General features: G+C 40.5%; 2 protein-coding genes across 5 annotated transcripts in view; one reads left to right on the top strand and one right to left on the bottom strand.

The window, feature by feature from the left end:
- Positions 1–17,964, top strand: part of LOC106089947 (protein AF-9) — a 67,490-nt gene extending 49,526 nt beyond the window's left edge. For 2 of the 4 annotated variants that reach the window (XM_059361740.1, XM_013255952.2), the window contains 3 exons: positions 10,569–10,800; positions 10,876–13,898; positions 16,817–17,964. In XM_059361740.1, coding sequence (XP_059217723.1) covers positions 10,617–10,800; positions 10,876–13,871 — 3,180 coding nt within the window. In that variant the 5' untranslated portion in view covers positions 10,569–10,616 and the 3' untranslated portion in view covers positions 13,872–13,898; positions 16,817–17,964. Of the gene's footprint in view, positions 1–9,599; positions 10,140–10,165; positions 10,425–10,568; positions 10,801–10,875; positions 13,899–16,816 lie in introns of those variants that run through there. The other 2 variants (XM_013255951.2, XM_013255953.2) reach the window with 2 other exon arrangements.
- Positions 5,396–9,049, bottom strand: LOC106089948 (exosome complex exonuclease RRP44). Its single transcript, XM_013255954.2, has 9 exons — positions 8,860–9,049; positions 8,468–8,796; positions 7,923–8,370; positions 7,277–7,855; positions 6,718–7,214; positions 6,192–6,656; positions 5,930–6,133; positions 5,723–5,861; positions 5,396–5,658 (listed from the first exon to the last, which is right to left on the bottom strand). Exons 1-9 carry the CDS (start codon positions 8,911–8,913, stop codon positions 5,410–5,412), a joined length of 2,964 nt encoding a protein of 987 aa, XP_013111408.1. The 5' UTR covers positions 8,914–9,049; the 3' UTR covers positions 5,396–5,409.
- Positions 17,965–18,177: the final 213 nt, after the last annotated feature.

The raw sequence follows: 18,177 nt of genomic DNA, 5'->3' as shown, positions 1-18,177 counted from the left end.
CACTGTGCCAAATTTACTCGGAATCAGATGAAAAATTACCAATTTATTGCCTCAAGACTTTAAGTTTGGAGATCGGTCTATATAGCGGCTATATATAACTAAAATCCGATTTTATGAGATCAGAAGGTCAGGCTTATATACAAAGAATACGAAATCATTAACATTTTTTTGAAAAATGTTTTTATGACCAAGATCTTTGAAAAATTATAAATACTTAGCTTTTGGTTATAAATGGGTAAATACCCGGATATTTACCCAATTTACCGGGTATATACTTTTTGGGTATCTACCCATCGCCCATCACTATTCATGGGCAAAATTTGCATTTTTTACCACAGTAGTGGTGTAGGGTATAATTATGTCACTACAGTTACATACATACACCCAGAGAAAAAAAGAACCAAGACTGACAACGGTAACGGCTCTCGCTGTTCCTACGTGTGCCCAGGTTCGAATCGCGGCCGGGATCTGCCGAATTTTTATTTCATTTTCAAGTTTTTTGCCTGTTAGGGCGAAGATTATTAAATTTCACCACTTCTGTTTGTTTCTCTTTCGAGACGAGCTCAATGATCGGAGATTTTCTTTTGCAAATTGGTGTGTGTTCGTCAGGGATACTAGACATTCCAGGAACTCACACCCGTTTGTAATTGATTGGCCAGCGGACCGCACAATGCATTATAGAGAGAATTCTTATTTCGCCCGAACCGTTCGTATGTGGAATCGTCTTCCGGCTAAAGGTTTTCCCACCCACTATGACATCCAGAGATTTGAGGCAAATGTCAGTAAACAAACCATCCTCCCACCCTCCAATTCCTATTTTCCAACGCAATGCACTGCATCCATAGGGGACATCCCATGCGTGTTGGTTGATAAAAAAAAATCTGGATTTAAACTGCAGTGTATAGTTCACAAATTAACCCTATTATACTCCGTTAATCGGGTTTTTTTGGGAGCTATATTAGGTTATATAGCAGGTTGGAATTCTTAACACAACACTGAGTAGGTTTATATGGAATCTATGTTAGGTTATCGACCGATTCAGACTTTATGTGCCAAATCGGATAATAATTACCACTTCCAGGGATTCAAGATGTCAAATCGAAGGCCCACCTTATATGGAAGCTATATCCAATTCTGAACCGATATGATCCATTTCCAATCCCCAAAGACCTATATTAATAAGAAGTCTCTCTACAAAATTTCATGTGGATATCTTTATTCGACCCGACTGAAGAACAACAAGGCAGCAGGAGCCGACGGGTTACCCGCTGAACTATTAAAGAACGTAGGCGACACGCTGATAAGGCGTATGCATCAGCTTGGCGCAGTGTGAATATCTGATAGGGCCCAATTATCTCATTGGCTTTAGGTTTTAATCTTTCACACAGTACGCTCGAGAATATCTTTTATGCGATGGGGAGGAGACTTATTCCGCTGTAGTTGGCACATTCCGTCTGGTCTCCTTTCTTGTGTGCGGGACCTATATTTTTCCAAAATTAGTGGCATTCGTCCTTGGGCCAATAAAAAGGTATGTTCTAAAAAGTAATCGGACAAGAAATGTGGCCTGGACAGGCGGACAAAGCTAAATCGATTCTAAGCTGATCGATATACTTAACACTAGGTCTAGCTTTTCTCCTTCTTAGAGTTGATAACAAATGCAAAAATTTATAATATCCTGTAGTGGCGTAGGGTTTAACAATAACAAGTAAGTTCGGAAGCCACGGAACGAATCTTAGGCACTCACCACCATGGATTCTGCTAAAAATTCACACATATTAACTTAGCTTAAAATACTTTAGGAAGTCTTGAAGAAGTCCTTCATTGCTGATGGTCTTGCCCACTGTATTCACCAAACTTGCAAAGCATTGGGATAAGCGTCAAGCTGTTTTGTGTTTGGGTGCATGCACTTTTAACAGTTTTTTGTTGCCAATATTCCCACCAATTCACGCGGTAACATGAATTAGTTAGTCGATTTAAACTTTTATAATTTTTCATATATTTAATTAAACAAGATCTACATACATAACAATTATTTTCAATTACTTTAATTAATCTTAAATACCTTAAACGGAAGAAATCCATTAACCGAAAACTAATTTAAAATTTTCATTGGTAAATTAGTTGCATTCTATACCCCCCTTTTAAAACCATTATGACTTTGTACGATGAACTTGTTTGCCACATAATCCTCTAAAAAAAAGCGAAGAGTGCAGGTTGACCACGTAATTATAACCACCACCCAAGGATGGGAGTATAATCATTTTGCCATTCCGTTTACAACAAACTGAACAAACAAACAATCCCATGGCAGCCGGTTGTACGTACCAGATTGAACCGATGGAGTTCTCCATCGGCAAGGGCTGCCGCCTCAGTGTACAACACACTGCTACAACAACAACAACAACAAACTGAAATATGCATTTCCGACCCTTTAAAAATAGAAATATTGAGTTGAAACTTTGAACACATCTCTCAACGAGATAGCTGAACTGTTACAAATGCAATGTGGAGCAGACGAGTTTGCTAGATGGGGGCTACCTTATGCATCTAGGGTAACTGGAACCTGAGGGTTGTTGTTGTTGTCGCAGCAGTGTCTTTTGTTCTATCTTTCGTCTGCTTGGTTCTATTGAATATCCAGACCTGAACTGTTCCAAATGCAATGTAGAGCAGGCGAGTTTGCTAGATGGGGGGCTACCTTATGTATTCCAGGGTAACTGGAATCTGAGGTTGTTGTTGTTGTAGCAGTGCCTTGTGTTCTATCTTTCGTCAGCTTGGTTCTATTGAATATCCAGACCGGTATACACATCCTGCACGTTGGCATCAATCCTTGCTCTGTAGGAGTTGAGGCAGCTGCATCTGCAGGTTTGAAATTGAGCCAGTACTACTTTGGTTTGCCGAGGGAGGTCAATTTTTTCAGATGCAATGGGATGCGGTCGTTCCCCAAGGACCACATCCACCCGGTACTTATTCACCTCATCTGCTAACGTGTCTGCATGAACGCTGTCTAGACCCAATTGATATGCCGCTTGATCTAGAGATTCTCTCTTGTAGCGCTGAACATCACGCTTTAGATCATGAAGATCCACCTTAAGGCTTCTGGGCAGTGGATACCTATCCACAAGATGATGATTTGGATGATCCATGCGATAACATCCAAAAATGTTTTGCTTAAACAGCATGGGTAGCATCTTCGCACGGGTAGAATCTTTGTCTGCTGATAGAGGTGGTCCACTTGAGATCTGAGAAGACAGCCATCGCAGTTCGATATAGCTGACAAGACCATAATGGGGCTGAATAACTTACCACAGACCGGCCAATTGCTTTGCACGCGCCCTAAGTTGTTGTTGCGGCAGTTGGTTGTGTTCTATCTTTCGTCTGCTTGATTCTGTTGAGTGTCAAGATACAGGAGCTCTGCGACTAAGATGGGGTGCGTCCAGAGGGATCTGGGTCTGGCTGGACTGTTAAACAGGTAACGTATATCATATGGTCTTCTGGTCACAATCGAGACATACGTCTCGATTGATGCACGTTGGCATCAATCCTTGCTCTGTAGGAGTTGAGGTGGCTGGGTCATATGAATAGATCATGTGAATCTACCTAAAGACTTCCGGGCGATGGATACCTATACACAAGATGATGATTTGGTTGGTCTCTGCCCAAAACGTATTGCTTAGACACCATATAGTTATGTCTTCGCACTGGTAGGATCTTTGTCTCCTGATGGAGGTGGTCCACATGAGAACTGAGGAGACAGCCCGTCTCATTTCGGAGGGCGGCATTCTGACAGATCTGAATATTATTCCACTGCGTGTCACAGAGCCGACGAGACCACACTGGCGCTACATAACTTACCACAGACCGGACAATTGCTTTGTACGTGGTCAACTAGGTTTCATTGTCTTCATCCCAAGTGCTGCCGGCAAGTGACTTAAGGACCTTGTTTCTACCTTTGGCTTTATCGCAAAATTCTGCGGCATATGTGGAGAATGTGTAAGAGTTGTCAAATGTGACGCCAAGTATTTTGGGACAATTGATGGTAGGAATCATTTCTCCATCCACCATCATAGTCAGCTCGACATTCACCTCACGCGTATTTGTAGTTAACATTGTGGCTGAAGATTTGGTGGCAGATATCTTCAGATTTCTTGCAGTTCAAACTATCGCAGATGTCTGCAATGAGTGGGGGGCCTCATGTCATTATCGTACAATCATCCGCATATGATACGATCTTTATGTCGTCTGGAGGGGTTGGAATGGAGGATAGGTAGAGGTTAAACAGTGCCAGAGATATCACCCCGTCTTGGGGAATTTCCTGTTTTACTCTACGGGGGTTCGACTTCTTATCCCTAAATTCCACAAATGACTGGTGACCCACAGATAATTCACGACCCAACGTTTCAGGTCTGGCTGGCGAGACGTGTTGGCGATTTCCTCAAAAATTTTGGCATGGCTGACCGGGTCGAATGCCTTGGATAGGTCCAGTGTCACGAGGACAGTCCAATCACAGGGCCTGGACTGATTGAAGCCACAGCAAATGTGAGCGGTGATGGCAAGCAAAGCAGTTGTGCTATGTAGTTTTCGAAAACAATGCTAATGCTCGGCGAATGGAAATTCTCTTACGAGACTCGGGAAGAGAAGATCCTCAAGCATCTTGGCGACGCCTTGGTTGAGAGAAGGGAGATCGATCTGTACGACTCCATCTTACTTAGATATTTTCCAGGCTTCAGTAGAGGGATAACTCTGCCCATCTTCCAGACATCGGGTACTATAAGTGTTTGACAAAGTTTGACGAGAGTTCTAAGGTTCTCGACTGCAGGTAGATCCAGATTCTTCAGCATTAATGTAGAGATTCAGACGGGTCCCAAAGCTTTGTAAGACTTTGCGCCACGGATGACATTCGTAACATTGTCCACGGTATTGTGATGGCTATCCATCGGCTCGGAGACCACGGATACAACAAATGGCTCTCATCCTAGTGGAGCTGGCAAACTATTGATAATCCCAACATTCGATATTTCTAAAAATAAATATCGATACTATCGTCAATTTCTCATCACCTATATTTCAAACAAAATGAGAATCAAAGAAGAAAAAAAACCAATCAGTTTTAAGTCATGAGAGAAATCATTGTAAAAAAATGTGAGCCCAATCCGATGAAAATTGCGCCCTCTATTGGCGCAATGTTTCTTACAGGATACATTCAGTGTCTGATCTCTTATTTTTGTTCAATTTTACGAAATATTGAACTTTGCCGACACTAGCGATAGGAAAAATAACAATCGATAATCAGACAAAATATAAAATATCGATATTGCCATCTATATTAGGCCAGCTCTAACCTAGATCCACCCACCCCAACGATGGCGCCTACACCAGTTATATAAATACATAGGTATGGTGTTCTTGTTGTTATTTATTCTTATTTTGTTTTGATTTTTTCATTTTCTTTTGCGGAGGAGCTGCAGTTGCCATCTCGACATCGACTAAAGTATTCTTGTCATCATTCGTATTCTCTTCAACACTAAAACCTTTGATGTAAGGTTTTACCAATTGAAACACTAATTTTTCATGTTGAACATTGGACGAGTCTAAACTCAAACGAACGGTAACAGGATCAAAAGCATGGAAAACAACATCACCACAACGTTGAGTATAATCCTACAAAGCAAAGAGAAAACTAAGTAATAAAAATGCATAGAATAGAAGAATGTATCCACTAAACCTCTTCATTAAATGTAAAGACAACACCATTTGGGGATTTCTTCTGGTCCTCTTTTAAAGCATTCAAGAATATGGTGCCTTCCAAACCAAATTTGGGTATAAGAACTTGTAAAGCATTTTTGCGCACAAATAGAACATAACTGTGAAAGGGATTGTAGAAGGAATAAAATTAGAACGTTAGGGAAAATATGATTTCATTTGAACATACCCCTCCTCATCCTGCACCTTGCCCTTAAAGAACAGATGAGTATTAAGAGCCACTGAAGCTCTGCCGGCATATTGAGCCATTTTGTGACGGTAGTTTAGGTTGTGACATAATTCTGCATTGGCATTTTTATCCAGCAATTGTGCATAAGTGCTATCAGCACCTATAGAAGCAGCCAGTAAACGATGTACAATAATGTCAGAGTATCTAAAAATGCAAGAACGTTTTTTATTATTTTCGCATTTTAAAAAATGTTACCTCTTACCTTCTGATGGGTGAAGTAAAATGCGTATATATGGAAGCAGCCAAACCGTAATGTTCAAATTGATCCTTTTGCAATGTACCGCTTATAAAGTACAAGGCCTGCATCATGCAACGAGTAGCCAGAATACGTATCATTGTATTAAAGTATGGATTGTCCGGTTTAACACACAAATCCAATGACTTGGAAAACTCTAATCCAGTATCGCAACAAATTTCAAAGTTTTGATGACGGGCGGCTTTTATAAGCGGCTCAAAATTGCTAGGTGCTGGCCTTGGATGTCTTCTCAGCATAGCACATTCGGGAAATTCATTGGCAATATGTTCGGCCACTGTTATATTGGCCAGCAACATGAATTCCTCTACCATTGAGTTGGTATCACGCATTTGTTTTGCTTCTACCTCCAAGGGCTCATGAGTCTCACTGTCCACCTGGAAACGTATTTCAGGAGAAGCCAAAACCAAAGCTCTAGGAAATAGAATGGGTTATTAAAAAAAAAAAGTGATTTATGCAAGTCATTGTTACCAACCCATTGTCCATTCTCCGCTTTTTTAATATCTTTGCCAACTTATTTAAATTGCGCAAAGATCTTGCTATTGCATTGTTCTGCGTTTTATCATCTATGATGATTTGTGCCATTTCATATGTCATAGCTGATTTGGATTTAATGACACTCTTATGGAATTTTTTGCTAATTATATTCGCCTCATGATCCATTTCCCAAATGCAGGAAAAGGCAAATCTTTCCACACCCCCTAGCAAGGAGCAAAGATTTGAGCTTAGCAGTTCTGGTACCATATCTATGCGCTTGCCAACCAAATAGACAGTAGTGCCGCGAGATGCAGCCTCTTTATCCAAAGCATTGCCGGGACGAATAAAATGACTAACATCGGCTATATGAACTCCCACCTCCAAATTGCCGTTGGGTAAATCACGACAATGTAAGGCATCATCAATATCTGTGCAACCAGGTGGATCGACAGAACAAATGTCAATATCTCTTAAATCGACACGTGCAGCATAATCCTAAAAAATATACATATTTTCATTTTCAATAATTGGAAAAACAAAAACTTTTAAATACTGACATCGGGCGTTATAGTCCAAGGCATTTTGGGTAAGAAACTTAGAACTTCTTCCGAGAATTTGCTATGTGGCACATCGTGTTCCAACAGAATGACCTCATTCTCAGTCTCCACATCACCCAAAGCTCCCAGTGAGCGCACAAAGTGGCCATGCGGATATCTAGAGGAACGTGGCCAGGTATCAATGGCAACTATGATGCGCTGATTTTGTAGCTTATCAGCTTGTCTGGTTTCAATGCGTACACGAGGTATTTTACGGTCCGCTGGTATGAATATATGCTTCGTTGCACCCTGTAATTGTGCCGGCTGCAATATTCCGCAATATTGGCGACGTTTACGTCTGATTATGCCCACAACTTTGCCAGTAGGACGTTTTTCATTGCCAGCTGCAGCTTTTAATGCAGCAACGGCCAAGATATCTTCGGGTTGTTCATTTTCGGCCTCTTCTCCCACATCAATAGTTTCAGCTTCCTCCAAAACAATTTCACTAGGTGCCGACCACTTGGATTCCGGAAATAATTCAATAGCCACCAGATCACCATCTACTGCTCGATTTAAAGACTCTCGGCCTTGTAAGAGTATCTATTAAGAATATAAAGCTTTTTATAGCTTCAGATAAATCTTTATAATGTAATATTTCTTGACTTACTGGATTTTCATATCCCTCTATGAAGACGGAACCTTCTAGATAATTTTCCCTGGATGCTTGAAATTGGCCTTGTAAAAGTCTTTGATTTCGTACACCTTCGATGATTTCATTCATACTTAAATGCACCGGGAACATAGGCATTTGTGAATCACGATCCTTTTCAATATCCTTACGAGCATACTTGTCAATTAACAAGGGATAGTCAATAAGGGATTTAATGTATTCCTCAGCTGTGGCTACTAGGATACCTTCTTTTTCGGCCATTTCTTTGTTAGCAGCATCATCAGTGATTAATACTACTCTTGTCATTTGCTTATCTTTCAGCTTTTTCGTTGATGATTGTTGCACATCCAAAATATGGCCATCGTACCATGAGGTGGCAAAACGTATAGCACGATCATTGCGGTCATTGGAAGTTTCACCAGGTTTCCTCTCAACATAGGTGTCCCTGTAGAGGACAAAATAATATTTAATGAAATGAAAAGCTTAAGCATTCGGTTTTCACTTCGCATGACTTAGGATTAGGAATATATTACTTCACTTACTTGTGATGTTCATTGACAAACACAAAGAAACCACGTGGTTTATGCTGGACAACTTCGTGAAACCTTTTATAGATCACAGTGCTGCAATGTTTTACTTCTTGCATGACGGTTGACAGAACTATAACATTGCGTATAGCATCTTCCTCCAGAACATCGATCTGCTGCAGTACCACATTAGTATCAAGCACAACATAGTGAGGGAAATCAAAAAGGCTACTACGATTCATGCGATCACTACGGAGTGGAATACCATCCTCCTCTTGCTGGCAACGGTGACATATATCGGAGCCGCATCCCAAGTCAATACGCAAATAATGCTCACGGACAATCTAATGGAATGAAGAAGACTCAAATATTAATATGAAATTTACTTTCACTTTGGGATTGGTTACTTTTAATATGTTGCCCCTTTTAGTTTTCCGAGTAAACTCTCGTATTGTTTGCATTGTAAAACTATAGTATTTGTGTTAACAAATTTATAATAAACCAACAGTTCAACAGTTTAAGTTTAACTTTGTACGAAATGTGGAAATGTAATGTGTTCTATTAAAGCATGGTTATTTACCATAAACAAACCACCAAAAGTCGAAGTCGATTTTTGGTGACTAAATGGTGGAATTTGAAATCAACTAGAGTCAAACTGCCAAAGCCATAGTGAAGATATGCACAAGTTTTTACTAGAAGTCATTCACCTACTTCATTTGCCAAAGTAGGTGAAATTGAGAGCTGCAAATTTTTGCTGGAAGGATTTTTCCAGGAAGTATGCTGGATGCATTTATAAGGTGAGATCACGGGTACAATTTTTTTATTATTGTTTTGATTTTGCAATAAATCTAAATGTCAAATCATGGTACAATTAAGAGGAGTGTCATTAGCACAACAACAAAAATCTACCCCCAACGAAACTACCCTGAGTTTTTTAACAGGATGCACTTATAAGGAGATGTCATGCGAACAGCTGAGTACAATTTTTTTGTTTTTATTTTGATTTTGCAGTAAATCTAAATAGCAAAGGCTTGATAACACAGCTGTGATGTTTTCTAAAATCTTAAAAAGATGTTCTCTTTGATCCGATATGTCAAATCGTCATAAGAAAGTCATTTGTAATTGTTAAAATTTTAATTTACATGAAAAATAACACCGGCGGTGTTCACAATATTGGAGTTTTCAAAATTAAACAAATTTAAAAAGCTTCAAAAACACCAGTTTTAAATTATCGTTTCATGACCTTGGTCCAAACCAACCAAACAAAAAGGACATTTTAAAAGAACTGTGAACAAGGTAAAGTCATAAATCGCATAATATAGCCACATATATTCAACATCTGTGCTATATAGATCTAAAATAAAATGCATCTTTGTCCTTTCTAAAAAGAGTATAAAGTAATGAAGCAAAATGTTGTGTCACCTTGTGCTGCTGCCATCAACGGTATTATCGAAAGTTCGATTCTTTCATTCGATTTCTTATCGACTTTCTCACACAAAAAGTCGATTAACCGATTAGTCGAAAGTCTGATCTCTAGTAGATGGATGTGAAATTAATAATGGAAAAATGAAATGGAAAAACATATTGCCGAAGAACTAATTCCTAAAATACAAGTTTATAAAGGACTAAAGCAGTCAGAACGATATATAAAGTGAAAGAGTAGACAATTTATCAAGCAGCAATTAAAGTGAGGATAACATATGTCATTTTCTAATTGAAAACAATTAGGAAATCAAAGTGTAAAAAAAAAAATATTGTGAGGGGTGAGCGGGTGTGTGGAGTGTCAGTGGAAATGTACCTCAAAGTTGAAGAAAAGAAAGTTTAAAAAATCTTATTTGAAGCGTTCAAAATAAATCAATAATGTCAATTATTTACGTTTTTTCATAGTATTCTATTTTTGACTACTCCAAATTTGCGAAAGTGATCCAACACATATTGGGCCAGCCAATGGGTAGAGGATATTCTCTTCGCGGTGCCTATCCCCCACTTTTCCCTCTCTTTTTTTTACACTTGTGCTTATTCCAGCGCATTGATTGATGTTGTGTGCATGATGATGATGATAATTTGTGTACCCCCGCGCGCCTGTCTGTTTTTTTTTTTGTTTTGCATATTTCAGCTGAGGTCGTTTGACTGGGACGGTGTTTACCCGTAAAATAATAGGGCAATGATGGCGGTTAAAGTGGAATTCGTAATAGGCCATACCTCTAGGCTGAGGAGTAAGAAGACCGTTGAAGGCTTTACTCATGATTGGGAGCTGTACGTCAAGGGTAGTCAACAGGGCGACATTAGTGCTTTCGTTGAGAAAATAGTTTTTGTCTTGCACGATTCATTCCCAAAACCCAAAAGAGGTAAGTGGCGGCTGCCTTTAAAAAAAGTGAAAAATAAATTATTAATGTTCGATTTTATTCTTCTACCCATTGCAGTGTGCAAAGATCCACCATATCAAATTCAAGAGTCTGGTTATGCAGGTTTTACAGTCTTAGTAGAGATCTTCTTTCGCAACCGGGATGAGCCGAAAAGGGTATTATATCAATATGATTTGTTTCTACAACAAACTGGTCCGCCCACGCATTCTTTTGAGGTGAAAAAACACATTTTCGAAAATCCATCGGAGGAATTTCGCCAGAAACTTTTAAGAGGTGGCGGCGTTCCGGTTTCCGGAGTAGTTTCGTCGAATCCAATGCAGAATAGCTCAGTACCGACGGTAACAAATCTCCCTGGGGAAATGCACAAAAGTATGTCTGCTGAAAAGAAACACAAGAATCGGCCTCCCGATGAATCGAAACTGGATGCGTTCGCTGACCTCTTTGGTCCCCCCATAACAAAAGCGTCATCCAGTAAAGCAGCAAGTGGTGCAACAGGTACGGTAGCTGTGGGCAGTTCATATGCTTTGGGAGCCAACACGAAGCATTCGCCAGAGAATAAAGTTTCACAGCAAGCTTCGAACGCTGGCATTAGTTTACCCTCCACTGCTAAAGAAAAATCGAAAGATAAAGAGAAATCAACTTCAGAAAGATCTAAAGAGCGTTCCGAAAGAAAGGAGAAACATCACAAACAATCTGGAACAAGTCCTCACAAAGATGGCCGAAGTGATTCGAAGAAATCCGAGGGTAAGCATGATAAAAGGGATAAAGGCGAAGAAAAATCAAAGAAGGATAAAAATCGTGACAAAGATCGGGATCGTGATAGAGAAAAAACATCATCATCAACAGGGAGCAATGTAAACCTTGCAAATAGCAATAACAAGAAACCTTCAAGTCCCAAGGTTCCCAGGGAACTTAGTCCTCAAAAATCTGGGCCTGTGATGGCAGCAGCAACAACTGCCACTGCAGCATCTTCAAATAATTTAAATGCAACGGCTCGTCCATCATCTTCGCAAAGTGGAAAGTTGGACGATATTAAACCATCATCCAAATCTTCTAAAGATTCATCCTCCAAAGAGTCGAAAACAAAAGAATCCTCTTCTTCGTCAAGTGGCAAGAAGTCGAAAAAGGAAAAAAAAGACAAGGATAAAGATAAAGATAAAGAGAAGGACAAAGACAAAGACAAGGAGCGACGGCACGAAGAAAAAGAGAAACAAAAGGTTTCGGAATCATCCTCCAAAATAATCGCTCCACCAAAAGATGAGCAAAAGCAAGTGCAACCCACAAACAATGGAAACTCAAATTCCATTGCCAATGCACCAGCCCCAGTAGCTGACAACAAACATTCAAAAAATAACATAAACCCAGCCTTACAACAGGATGTGTCAAAGAAGCTTGAGAAGTCGACAAAGCCAGAAGTTGGGAAGATTGCGGAAAAGACTGCGGGAAATATCACAGCGTTGACGACTTCATTGGCGCCTACAAGCATTCCTGCAGCGCCGGCAACAAATGATAAAAAGGTATCTTCTAGCACTGTTTCTTCAACGTCAGCTCCGCCACCTGAGAAAGACAAGCGGTCGCATAAGCATAAAAAGAAGGAAAAAAACAAGGACAAGGATAAAGATCGCGAAAGAGACAAGGATCGTGATAAAGATAAAGACAAAGATCGAGAAAAGGACAAAGAGAAGGATAACAAGAGGGATAAGGAAGTAAAAGAGAAGGTGGTGGAGGAGAAGAATTTGGAAAACTTTTCAGCCCCAAATCCACTGCAGCAATTGAATCTCTCATCATCGTCAGGCAGCATATCGCTAGCAACAGTGCCCGTCAATAGTCCTCGTATCAACAGTGCCGAAGATTCAACTGGTATCAATACCACACCTTCTTCAACAACTTCTTCGACTACAACAAGCAGCTCGTCATCGAAATCATCCAAAAATAAAGAGAAAAAATCCAAAGATAAGTCATCAAAAGAGGACAAACTGAAACACAAATCGAATGATGCCGAAGCATCGTCCGAAAGCAAAGCCAAACAAGCTAAGTTGTCATCTTCCAACTCAAGCAGCAACAGCAGTAACACCCCCAATGCCAACAGCATAACGGCAAATTCTTCAAATTCAGCTTTTCCTCCGCCTCCCATTGCACCAACAGCGCCAAATGTGACTTCGACAAATAGTACACATTTTGACCTAAGCGATAATGACAGTGCATCGTCTGCACCAATGGAACCGCCAGCAGCTGGAATCGCCACAACAACCGCAATACCTGCCTCCAATCAAGCAGCAAACAGCAATGCGTCAAAGCCACCACAAATCATCACCCATTCTGACAGCTCAAACAGCAGTTTTCCGGATTTAAGCATAACCAAAACACAAAAGCCAACATCACAAGAACCAGCAAAGCCTGTAAATCCCACACCACCCCCTGTGAAAGATGCTCCCTCGAAGTTCAGCAGTAAGTCTTCTAAGGAGAAGATCTCATCGGATAAACCATCCAAAAACGACGAAGAAAAGGAAAAAAAGCGTCGACGAAATTCTCAAGCAGCCAATACTTTTATAGAACCGCCGCTGAAACAAATGAAAAAAGAAACAAAATCGGTGCGCGAAAAATCCAAATCACCTTCCCTTCGCAATACGGGCAGCAGGGCAAGCATCTCTGAAGCCACATCAACATTTTTACAGCCTGGAGCATCGCCTTCTAGCACGGCGGCGGCAGCACCACTTCCACCTCCTTCGTTGGTGGCACCCTCGGCTGCCCACTCTCCTGCCTTAAGTGCGACTGAGGCGGTGGGTAATGCGACTAGTGCCACTGCCAATGCATCCACTACCAATTCACTGGCATCACATCCATTGCCCTCAGATTATCTAAGTGAGCTGCAGGAGTTACATCACAAAATAATGACATTGCAAGACAATGAAGATCTGCAGCACGTTGTTGAAATGATAGCTGCAACTGGTTGTTATGAAATTACAACAAAAACATTTGATTTCGATTTGTGCAAATTGGATAGGGGCACAGTTCAACGATTACAGGAATTTTTTGCCTCATCGGTATCGTGACATAGAATTCATGTTTAAGGTGGAAAGGTAAGCTGATTTATTGTGAAAATATAGAAAATGGTTTTTGGCTTATTTTAAGCATCCCGACATCCGACCTAAATATGGTTCAGGTCGGACTATATTTAGATATAGCTTTCATATAGACCGATCTGTCGATAGAGTTTAGTAAATATCGGAATATATTTAGATATAGCTGTCATATAGACCATTTCGATTACTTAATCCCATAAGAAGTAGATTTATTGTCTGAAAATTTAACTTGTAGATTAGTTCTCGGGACCTGAATAAAATATGATCGAGACCAGCCCCTATTAAGATATAACTACGGATATAGTAGTGGAGTTATAATAACCACTCAAGGTAGTTTCGCTGGGAGTAGATTTTTGTTGTTGTGGTAATGACGCTACCTCCTAATTGTACCATGTAGCGGCTGTAATTTTTAGGTAGCAGGCGTAACAAACAACTGCTTTAACACAAGTGGTTATTGAGTGTCACATTTTGCGTCTCTGGTTCACATTCTACGTCGTTGTCGCGTTAAAATTATATCACCTCACGCATTCATGATCGTTTGGATCTCTGCCTGCAGGCCCATATTATTGTCTGGCAGTCCTTAGCGTGTTATTGTGTTCTATCTTTCGAGACCACACTGGCGCTGCATAACTTACCACAGACCGGACAATTGCTTTGTACGTGGTCAACAAGGTTTCGTTGTCTGCACCCCAAGTGCTGCCAGTAAGTGACTTGAGGACCTTGTTTCTACTTTTAACTTTATTGCAAATTGGTGTGGCATCAGGGGAGAATATGTAAGAGCTTTCAAATGTGACGCCAAGTATTTTGGGACACTTGATGGTTGGAATCATTTCTCTATCGACCATCACAGTCAACTCAGTATTCACCTCACGCGTATTTGTAGTGAACAATGTGGCTGAAGATTTGGTGGCAGATATCTTGAGATTTCTTGCAGCGAAATATGAGGCAAGTTCGTTAAGGTAGACGTTCAACCTATCGCAGATGTCAACAATGAGTGGGGGGCCTGATGCCATGATCGTACAATCGTCCGCATATGATAGGATCTCTATGCCGTCTGGAGGGGGTGGAATGGAGGATAGGTAGAGGTTAAACAATGCCGGAGATATCACCCACCTTGGGAAACTCCCTGTTTTACTCTACGGTGCTTCGACTTCTTATCCCTAAATTCCACAAATGACTGGCAACCACACAGATAATACGCGACTCAGCGTTTCAGGCCTGGCTGGAGCGACGTGTTGGCGATGTCCTCAAATAATTTGTCATTGTTGACCATGTCGAATGGCTTCGATAGGTCCAGTGCCACGAGGACCGTCCTATCGCATGGCCTGGACTGATTGATGCCACGGCAAATGTGCGCGGTGATGGCATGCAAAGCTGTTGTTGTGCTATGCAGTATTCGAAATCCATGGGAGGAGTAATGCCTCAAGCGTCTTTGCTACTGGTGAGAGAAGGCAGATCGGTCTGTACGACTCCCCCAAACTCGTGTCCTTTCCTGACTTCAGTAGAGGGATCACTCTGCCCATTTTCCAGACTATAAGAGTGTTCAAAGACAAGTTGAGGACAGAAGTAAGATACTCAACTTCAGATTCTTCAACATCAATGTAGAGATTCCGTCGGGGCCCAACGCCTTAGATGATTTGGCGCCACGGATGACATTCGTAACTTCGCCCACGGTAAATTGTGATGGCTGTTCATCGCCTCGGAGACCACGAATACGGCGAATGGCTCTCCTCCTTGCCCTGTCATTCTCGGGATGCACAATTAATTGACGGTTGAACAACCTGGCGCATCTCTTCGGATCAGTCACGGTTATTTCGCCAAAAGTAACATCCCGTCTACCGGGGTTTGAGAGTGATTTAACAGTAGACCACAGCTTGCCTACAACGGTGCCTGAGTTACATTGCTCCAAGTGTTCCAGCCACAAATTTCGCTTAAGTACATTGACTACCCTCTTTATTTCCAGATTCAGCTCGCTGATTCTGGGGTTAGTGGGGTCCATAAAACTCATCCCATCACGCTCGTCTGCGAGTACCACTGCCTGCGCTGGGAAATTGATCCGCACGTGGGGTGTTCGACCGGCTGGTATAAAGTGAGCGGCTGCTGCGTTAATAATGTCTCGGAATTTCCTCTCGGCCACTAGCACATTCGAGGGGGGAGGCAGTTCACTGGTATACTCTCTGAAACCAGCCCAATCAGCCTTTTTCTGATTGATAAAAGTCCGCCGCTCAGAAGTTATGAAGTCTGGTGGTCGGTCGATGGTGGGAATTATGGAGAGGTGGTCTGACCCCAAAGAAATGACGGCTTGCCAGGATACTTCAATCAAGAGATCAGGGGATGCAATGGAAATGTCTGGCGAGCTGCTGCACCTACTCGTAATCCTAGTGGGGTCATCCTCATTCAAACTGCAAAACGTGGAGCTTTCAATCTACTCTGCCAAAGCTATGCCACGCTAGTCGTTACCTAGGGGAGAATAGAACCAGACGATTATGGCCAGATAGTAACCCACTTATGTCGGGGTTGTAAGCCTGGCCATTGATCGGGATACAGCTACCAACCGGCGGTATGTAGACGTTGTATAGCTCTATCTCGGCTGTTCCGGACCTGACTGCTATCCCCATGCACTTCATGTAGGGGTCACTAGCACCAGGCGCAGCCGAGATGGGTCTATATTGCACGGAATTGTGTATCACGAAGGCCAATCCCCCACCTCCATTCCTTGAGCGATCCTTAAGTAGCAAATTGTATCCGTAACAACTGGGCAAGCTGCAGGTGTTGGTCAGCTTTGTCTCCTGGATACGTGTTCTTATAATAGTTCTTTAGTTTTCTCAACTCCCTTTCCAATCTAACATAACATTTGTCATTTGTTGAATGAACATATTTATTTAATATTTTTTTCTGCCTTTATATCGTTTCAGATAATTTCTTGTTTTTTCTCCTTCCATTGGAATTGTTCACATATTTTAAGTGTCACCAATACAGGAGGACATTTGCTATGGAACAAATTAAAGTTATTTAAAACAAAACAAAGAAGAAGCTATTGCGAACATACACAAAATAAATAAATAACATATTTAATATTGTAATCTAAAATAATAAGAATAATACAAACAAAAATATGTATTGCACAAAATTTGTGTTAAAAATAATGAATTTAAGAGAGGCAGCAGCAGCAGCAGCAGCAGCAGAAGCAAAAGAAGAAGAAGAAGTAGAATCAACCACAACAGCAGCAACAACAACAAGCAGAAATAGAAACATACATATATTAGTAATTTATTAATGTTTTATTGTAACAAAAATGGACAGATAACAGACAGCAAAGCAGAACATGCGTACGTACATACATGTATTTACACATATACATTGAGACAAGAAAAAGAAACGAACATAGAACAAAAGAAAAAACCAAATAATTAAACAATTCTTAAAGAAATTCCCCTCAGTACGCCCGCCCCTCAGCACCCCCTCATACATGAAAACAATTTACATGAATAACAATATTTATAAAAGCTTAACTTAAGATATTTAAGATTTCATTTAACAGATTTCCGTTGAACGAAAAATAGCTGAGAGACATCAAACACACACACACACCCAAATCTCCTCTAAAGAATATTAACCATATAAACCTTAACTTTCTTCAAGATCAAAGTTATAATGCTAGGTTCTCTCAATCCTTATAGTTTATTAGTGCTTAGAATCTGCCAATGTGACTTTTGTCCTTTCGCCCTTGGTTTCTCTAAAGTGTTGAACTATTTTCAAACACCTCCTCGCACTCAGTCGCAGCTCCTGAAAGCAGTCACACATTTTTTTATGACTGCATAAGACTTGTACATTTAATTTTTGTATTTTTTAATAATATGCTGTATATCTCCAAGTATACTCTAAAGTATATTTATAGGGTAAAACAATTATAATATTTTTGAACCTGAATGGACCGGATTGATGTTATCTTTGGCAAATTTTATTATTTGTGTTTCTATCCTTCTGTAACGGGAATATCAAGTGCCGAATTTCCAACACTCCAACACACACACCCCTACCCATAACTCTTTATCTCACTCTCTCTCTCTCTCTCTCTTTATACATATATAGACTTGCACGCAATTATACTTAAGATTTTGAAGACTTTTGACTTTAAGCAATTTATTATTATTATATTAAAATATTTACGTGTAAGGTAACATTTATACAATATACGTATTTAGTTGTTAAAGTTAAACCATATTTAGTCGTAATTTGATATTTTCCAATTCACTATTTCTCTCTCTCTCTCTCT

Source organism: Stomoxys calcitrans, chromosome 2, assembly GCF_963082655.1.
Source record: "Stomoxys calcitrans chromosome 2, idStoCalc2.1, whole genome shotgun sequence".
NCBI lineage: Eukaryota > Metazoa > Arthropoda > Insecta > Diptera > Muscidae > Stomoxys > Stomoxys calcitrans.
The sequence above is the reverse complement of the archived record's forward strand: the minus strand, read 5'-3'. Positions and strand labels throughout refer to the sequence as shown.

Bases quoted from the DNA above. Each gene is read 5' to 3' on its own strand.
- LOC106089948 (XM_013255954.2), bottom strand. From the start codon at position 8,913: ATGCAAACAATACGAGAGTTTACTCGGAAAACTAAAAGGGGCAACATA. The intron at 5,862-5,929 runs GTATGTTCAAAT...TCCCTTTCACAG, and splicing joins AAGGTGCAGGATGAGGAGGG to TTATGTTCTATTTGTGCGCA. The intron at 5,659-5,722 runs GTTTAGTGGATA...TTTGCTTTGTAG, and splicing joins TCTTTACATTTAATGAAGAG to GATTATACTCAACGTTGTGG.